Source organism: Pan troglodytes, chromosome 6, assembly GCF_028858775.2.
Source record: "Pan troglodytes isolate AG18354 chromosome 6, NHGRI_mPanTro3-v2.0_pri, whole genome shotgun sequence".
Lineage (NCBI taxonomy): Eukaryota > Metazoa > Chordata > Mammalia > Primates > Hominidae > Pan > Pan troglodytes.
Window position 1 is genome coordinate 118,724,992 of NC_072404.2, and position 7,468 is coordinate 118,732,459.

The 7,468-nt window shown below is 42.0% G+C and overlaps 1 protein-coding gene across 2 annotated transcripts in view; it reads right to left on the bottom strand.

The window, feature by feature from the left end:
- DNAJC2 (DnaJ heat shock protein family (Hsp40) member C2) overlaps positions 1-7,468 on the bottom strand; it is a 32,155-nt gene that overhangs the window by 23,987 nt on the left and 700 nt on the right. For both annotated transcript variants that reach the window (NM_001280417.1, XM_063813944.1), the window contains 2 exon segments: positions 1,152-1,227; positions 5,180-5,370. In NM_001280417.1, coding sequence (NP_001267346.1) covers positions 1,152-1,227; positions 5,180-5,370 — 267 coding nt within the window.

Consider the following 7,468-nt stretch of genomic DNA (forward strand, 5'->3'; position numbering starts at 1 on the left):
ATCCACCCGTCTCGGCCTCCCAAAGTGTTGGGATTATAGGCGTGAGCCACCACGCCCGGCCAACGCTATTCTTTCATATAGTAAAACTTTGCAAACACTTGTACGTGGCAAATGGACTTTTCTGGCATTTATGTATACTGGAATAACTATTCACATGCATTACCATATGCTTTGTCTAGAATCATGCCAGCCTTTAAACAAATCCAGTTTAAAATAATCTGATAAATTCCTTCACTTTGTTAAAAAATATTTCCTGTGATTTTCCTAAATGTAAGCAGTAATGGGGACGATTTTGAGTTCATCTACTATGCTAAGTATTGACTAATAATTTTTACCACAGGCATTCTTATTCAGTCATCTTCCTCCACATATAATACTTCCTCTTCTTGACAGGCCCTGACTCCCTGCTCCTTTTCCATGTGGCCACAATCTTACCCTCTCTGACCTCAATATCCATTCTCTAGAGTGGAGGGCAGAACGTTCTCCTAAGACAGAAAACTGATCACCTTCACCTCTTACCTCTTTCACTAAACTTTATTAATCAGTTGAACTGATCACGTGTATAAGAAATTATGTCCACAGGATTGCAAAGCATAGGACATTTAGGAGCATTAAGGGATGGTGTTTTATAAGGCATATGAAGACTGGGGTCCCAACATTACCCTCTCCCATGCCAAATTATAACCTTGTCAATGAAAACAACAATAAAACATCAGGCAACTTTTCTTGGACAGAAGACAGGGTGATATCTACAAAGGTGTGACCTAAGATTACAAAATAATGTAAAAAAAAAACCAAAAACCAAAAAACAATAAAAAGGCAGTATCCACCAAGTGCAGCTGCTATACTTCTAAAGAGAAGTGAAGTATTATTTTTTAAAAGCTTGCCATTGGGGGAGTATTTTGTATCCACACACACACACCCATCCTAATTTCTTATCCCTAATGGGAAAGTCTATATGTAAAATGGATTGCTTTCTTCTGATTCTGAAGGCAGGGGAGACCGTGGTTTTTTGCTTATTATGACAATATAACACATGCTGTTAAATGTAGTTATGGCTGCAGACTATGATACTGTATATCTTTTAAAAAGCATAGCCAGCCTGTTCCTATACAAGATATTTGATTATTTCAAAATAACTAAGTACTTACGAGCTGCTTTGATCTGTCTCTGTGTAGCCTTGTATCTCACATGGCCAAGTCCAAGAACTGCATAATGATCTTGGTTCTGGAAAAAAAACACAAAAGGGAGTCAAATTTGAAATGAAGCCAATATATTCCATCCCTTGTGTTCTGGTACCTTAATAAGCATTTCCCAAAGTGACATTTCATCAGGAGTCCAGTAAGAGGTTCTGTATAAACCAGGGTCTATGGTCAGGTAAGGTTGAGAAATGTGGATTAGGCTGGGTGCCATGGTTCATGCCTGTGATCCTAGCACTTTGGGAGGCCCAGGTGGAGGATTGCTTGAGCCCAGGAATATGAGGCCAGCCTGGGCAACAAAGTAAGATCCCTGTCTCTACAAAAAAATTTTTAAAAATTAGCTGGGTGTGGTGGTGTGCACCTGTAGTTCCAGCTACTCAGGAGGCAGAAGTAGCAGGATTACTTGAGTCTGGTAAGTAGAGGCTGCAGTGAGCTGTGATCATGCCACTGCACTCCAGGATAGGCGACAGAGCAAGACCCTGTCTTTTTTTTTTTTTTTAATGATTTTAAGATTTTATTTTATTTTTTTGAGACGGAGTCTTGCTCTGTTGCCCAGGCTGGAGTGCAGTGGTGCCATCTTGGCTCACTGCAACCTCCGCATCCCAGGTTCAAGCAATTCTCCTGCCTCAGCCTTCCAAGTTGCTGGGATTACAGGTGCACACCACCACGCCTGGCTAATTTGTGTATTTTTAGTAGAGACAGGGTTTCACCTTGTTGGTCAGGCTGGTCTCGAACTCCTGACCTCAGGTGATATACCTGCCTTGGCCTCCCAAAGGGCCAAGGGATTACAGGTGTGAGCCACTGCACCCGGCCAAGACCCTGTCTTTAAAAAAAAGAAGAGACAGGCTGGGCGTGCCAGCTTACGCCTGTAATCCCAGTGCTTTGGGAGGCTGAGGTGGGTGGATCATGAGGTCAGGAGATTGAGACCAGCCTGGCTAACATGGTGAAACCCTGTCTCTACTAAAAATACAAAAATTAGCCGGGCGTGGTGGCGCCCACCTGTAATCCCAGCTACTCGGGAGGCTGAGGCAAGATAATTGCTTGAACCTAGGAGGCGGAGGTTGCAGTGGGCTAAGACTGCGCCACTGCACTCCAGCCTGGGCAACAGAGTGAGACTCCGTCTCAAAATAAAATAAAATAAAAAATAAATTTAAAAAAGAGGTAAATGTGGACTATCATACAGCCTCCTTGATGATTTGTATGCACAAAAGCCTAAGAAAGGCTCTGAGAAGTCCTGTAATTAGATTTAAAAAATAAACAAACAGAAACCTGTAAAACCTAGCATTTTCCAAACTTACTTGACCAAAGACCCCTTTTTTCTCTTAGCACCTGTTGATAGCTTATGGCCATCCTATGGAACTTATGGCTACATGTTCTTGTTTACTTATTATGTCACTGGAATATAAGCTGTGTGTAAGCAGTAATACTGTCTTGTTCAGTACAGTATCCTTGACACCTAGAACAGTATCTGACATGGTGTTTGATCCATATTTGATGAATGAAAATAAACTGAACAAGTGAATGAACTCTGCTACCTTACTCTGATACAATCTACTTCTTTCTATACCAAAGACCTTCTCCCTCTTATAGATCTCAACACTCCCCAGTTCTGTCTTTTCCCGACTCTGCCTTCTCCTGAAGTTACTATCTTCTCTCATTTTCTTTACTACCCAGCTTTGAAAGAGTACTTTACACTTTGATCCTACTTCATCACTTCCTAATCACTCTTCATTCACTGTAATCTCTTGCCTTCCCGATCATTTTACTCAAACTGCTTTCAATGAGGACACCGAAACTTTTAGTTTGCCAAATCCAATGGTTTTTTTTTTTTTTTTGAGATGGAGTTTCACTCTTGTTGCCCAGGCTGGAGTGCAGTGGCACGATCTCAGCTTACCACAATCTCCACCTCCCAGGTTCAAGCGATTCTCCTGTTTCAGCCTCCTGAGTAGCTGGGATTATAAGCATGTGCCACCATGCCCGGTCCAGTGTTTTTTAAAATAATTTTTCATGTTATGTGATTGACCTCTTTCTGAAGCAGTGACACAGGTGACTCTTCCCACGCCCCTTTTTTTGAGATAGAGTTTTGCTCTTGTTGCCCAGGCTGGAGTGCAATTGTATGATCTCGGCTCACAGCAACCTCCACCTCCTGGGTTGAAGTGATTCTCCTGCCTCAGCTTCCCAAGTAGCTGCGATTACAGGCATGTGCCACCACGCCTGGCTAATTTTATATTTTTAGTAGAGATGGGGTTTCACCATGTTGGTCAGGCTGGTCTCGAACTCCTGACCTCGGGTGATCTGCCCGCCTCAGCCTCCCAAAGTGCTGGGATTACAGGCATGAGCCACTGCACCCTGCCTCTTTTTCCCTCTTGCTCCTCCCTTAGTTTCTGGAAGAATACGCTGCCTGATGTTTAGGAAGTATTTCTTCAAATAACAAAGTGTCTTTTTCTTTGTTTTGTTTCTACTTCTGTCACCCTTCTTAGTATCTTCTGCTGTTTTTCCTCCTCTTCCTACCCCTTAAATATCCATGCTCCTCAATGTTGTCTTTTTCTTTTAAAATGGATGAGGTGGTGGGAGAATCAGCTAACACTTTCTGAGTGCTTACTTTTCTAAATGTTTTATACATATGCTTTAGCTTATTTAGTCCCCTAAACAACCAATGACATAGGAACTCTTATTATCCATTATTTGTTTGGCATTTATCATGCAGCAAGTACTAACTTAAGTGCTTTATAAGCATCCTTTTATTAATCCTCAAGGTAAACCTTTGAGCTGTTAACAATCTCACTGTAGCAACAAGGGAAATGAGGAACACACATATCTGGGAACTTTCCCAAGGTCGAGGTGCACCAAATGGCAGAACCAGATTTGAATTCAGGCACTCCAATTCCACAGCATACGCATTTAACTATTATACAAGTACCTACTAAAGCATTATCTATTTGTTTATACTTTTGTCCCTTGCTGTTGTCATTCAATTCCTCACAGCAACCACCACTATGTGCCAATGACTTCAAAAAGTCGTTGGCTGTAACCTCTTTTCGGAGTCATAGACCAATTTCTAACCATCTACTAGACAGCTTCACCACTATGGTACCAAAACCTCAGTCTTCACATAGTCAAACTTGGACACAAACAGCACCTCCCACAAACATTCTTATCCTCATCCCAGCATTGGTTACTGACCACACACTCTAGCAGGTCACTCAAGCTCTAATGCTGGGAAGGACCTCTGAATACTTCTCTTTCTCTTGTGCCACACAGCCAGGGTCACCAAAGCCTGTTAATGCTACCTCCAAAAAAGGCAAATCTGACCCCTCTTTCTCAAAACCCAGCCACATAGTAAGTTCAAGGATTCAGTCACAGGTCTGCCTTAGTGCACTAGCCCTATAACAGTAAACTATTCACTTCCCCTCCAGTCCCTTGCCCCCTTTCAAGCAATTTCCTGTACTGCCAAGGGAATTACTTTTCTAAAATTAGCTAAGAAACTTTTGATAGTATCTTACTGTCCCAAAAATAAATTTTAATTCCTTCTTTAGCATGGTATAAAAAGGACACAACAGAGTTTGGTCTAGTGTCCTTTTAAAGACACTAGATTTCTCATCACCATACCGCATGTACCCTATACGACTTATCAATCCCTCAAGAGGCACTACATATTCTTTTACTCCTTTGTGTCTTTGTATATCTTACTCCTTCTGCCCAGAATACTTTTCTCACTTCTCTGCTTCACTAATTGCTGCCTGTCCTTTTAAGACCAGTGCAAACATTATCTTTTCTGTGAACTCTTCCTGGATTTCTCCAGCAGAGACAGTATCTCATGGCTAGTGCTAATGCTCTCAAGACTTAGTAATAAACAGATGCTAAATCATAGTTATCTTGCTGAATCATCTTAAAACATGTTTATTAATGGAAAACTCATAAGAAAATTGTCTGTGTCTAACAAAGCATCTGACTGAACAAAATATTCAGATATTAAATACCTTCCAGTCTTTGGGATCAAGTGTTTTCAGCATGGGAAACTCTTCCAACTGCAATTCTTCATCTTCTGATTCCTCGGATAACTCTTTCTTATCCTCCAGTTCCTGAAAAGAGGCAGAAGCATTTCTGTTTCTCCTCTTAACAAAAGCTTCAAACCATCTTCCCACAGGTTCAACTCGACAGAGTGTAGAGGCTGTGATTGAAAGTGTTAAGAGAGGCTTCAATGTATCGCATGGAATAAATATGTTTCAAGGCAATTAATTTTTTCAGGAAATAAAATCAAAACAGTGATACCAGCATATACTTTTAAAACTACTGACTACGAAAATAATTGCAGTCATCCAGTTTACATGAGGGTTAGCAAGAAATAATCCTTTCCTAGTATTAAAGAGTATTTAATCAACCTCTTCCAGTTATCTGACAAAACAAAAAAAACTCAGTAATGTCAACGATAAATCAGTACTTTTTTGGGGATATGAGTAAGGTGAGGAACAGGAAGAAATGTTGCAAACTACTTTACTTTTAGACAAATTATTTATTTTTTTACTTTTTTTTTTTTTTGAGATGAAGTTTTGCTCTTACTGCCCAGGCTGGAGTGCAATGGCGAGATCTCGGCTCAATGCCGTCTCCACCTCCCGGGTTCAAGTGATTCTTGTGCCTCAGCCTTCCAAGCAGCTGGGATTACAGGCATGCGCCACCATGCCCAGCTAATTTTGTATTTTTAGTAGAGATGGGGTTTCTCCATGTTGGTCAGGCTGGTCTCGAACTCCCGACCTCAGGTGATCTGCCTGCCTCGGCCTCCCAAAGTGTTGGCATTACAGGCGTGAGCCACTGCGCCCAGCTAGACAATTTTTTTTTTTTTTTTTGGGACGGAGTCTTGCTCTGTCACCCAGGCTGGAGTGCAATGGCGTGATCTTGGCTCACTGCAAACTCCGCCTCCCGGGTTCAAGCGATTCTCCTGCCTCAGCCTCCCGAGTAGCTGGGACTACAGGCACCCGCCACCACCCCCGGCTAATTTTTTGTATTTTTAGTAAAGACGGGGTTTCACCATATTAGCCAGGATGGTCTTGATCTCCTGACCTCGTGATCCACCCACCTCGGCCTGCCAAAGTGCTGGGATTACAGGCGTGAGCCACCACGCCCGGCCTAGACAAATAATTTTAATAAAGTAATAAATAGTGATAAATTGTCACGAAGAGCTAGCCTCACCAAAAATAAAAAATCTAAAAACAGCTCAAACTATCTTTTTTTTTTTTGAGACGGAGTTTTGCTCTTGTTGTCCAGGCTGGAGTGCAATAGCGCAATCTCGGCTCACTGCAACCTCCGCCTCCCGGGTTCAAACGATTCTTCTGCCTCAGCCTCCCAAGTTGCTGGGATTATAGGCGCCCGCCACCACGCCCAGCTACTTTTTTGTATTTTTAGTAGAGACAGGGTTTCACCCTGTTAGCCAGGCTGGTCTCGAACTGCTGACCTCAGGTGATCCACCTGCCTCGGCCTCCCAAAGTGCTGGGATTATAGACGTGAGCCACCGCACCCAGACAAACTGTCTTAATTATTAAAATCTTGAACTATAGCTCTTAAAAATTTTAAGAATTCACTAACAAGAATTTGTCCTGAAAGCAATTTTCCAAGCAGCAAATGGGGATTTACTAATGCAGCTAAGCTGTAGTGGAACAAGCTCTCAATCTGAAACCAGACACTCTGGGTTTTAGACTAGGTCTGACAGTGGCTATGTGACCTGAAATGAATCAGGATGTCTTCACCTGTAAAATGGGAACAATACCTATTTATCTCATTCAGTTCCTAGGAAGCTTGAATGAGACCACAGAAACTCTCTGAAATTACAAACTTGTAGTAAAGGTATCATCTATTCCTGGGAAGTGGGGGTAAATCACTGTACATGTGTATATTAGCAATTCAAAAAAGGAAAATCCCTGAACAACTTATTTTAAGATTTCCTCCACCTTACACAGGAGAGGATTAAAACACTGTCGAAAAGGTACTACCTGTGTAGTATGGGTGTGTGGCTTTTAAGAACACTGCCTTTTAAGCCTTTTGCTCTAGTTGTAAGAGGCACACGGAGACACATAAATGCAACACGTGCCATGGGTTATGTTCAAAATTCACATTCAACAAGCGCCTATGTGACTGGCTATGGGAATTACTGTAGATCACTGGACCTGGAGACTCTTAAGTTTACAATACTCATGACTGTCCTGGGCCATAAAACTAAAACCTACAGCAGCAGGACAAGTTTCACTTGTAATAACTGCCTTTCAAAGTCTACGCGG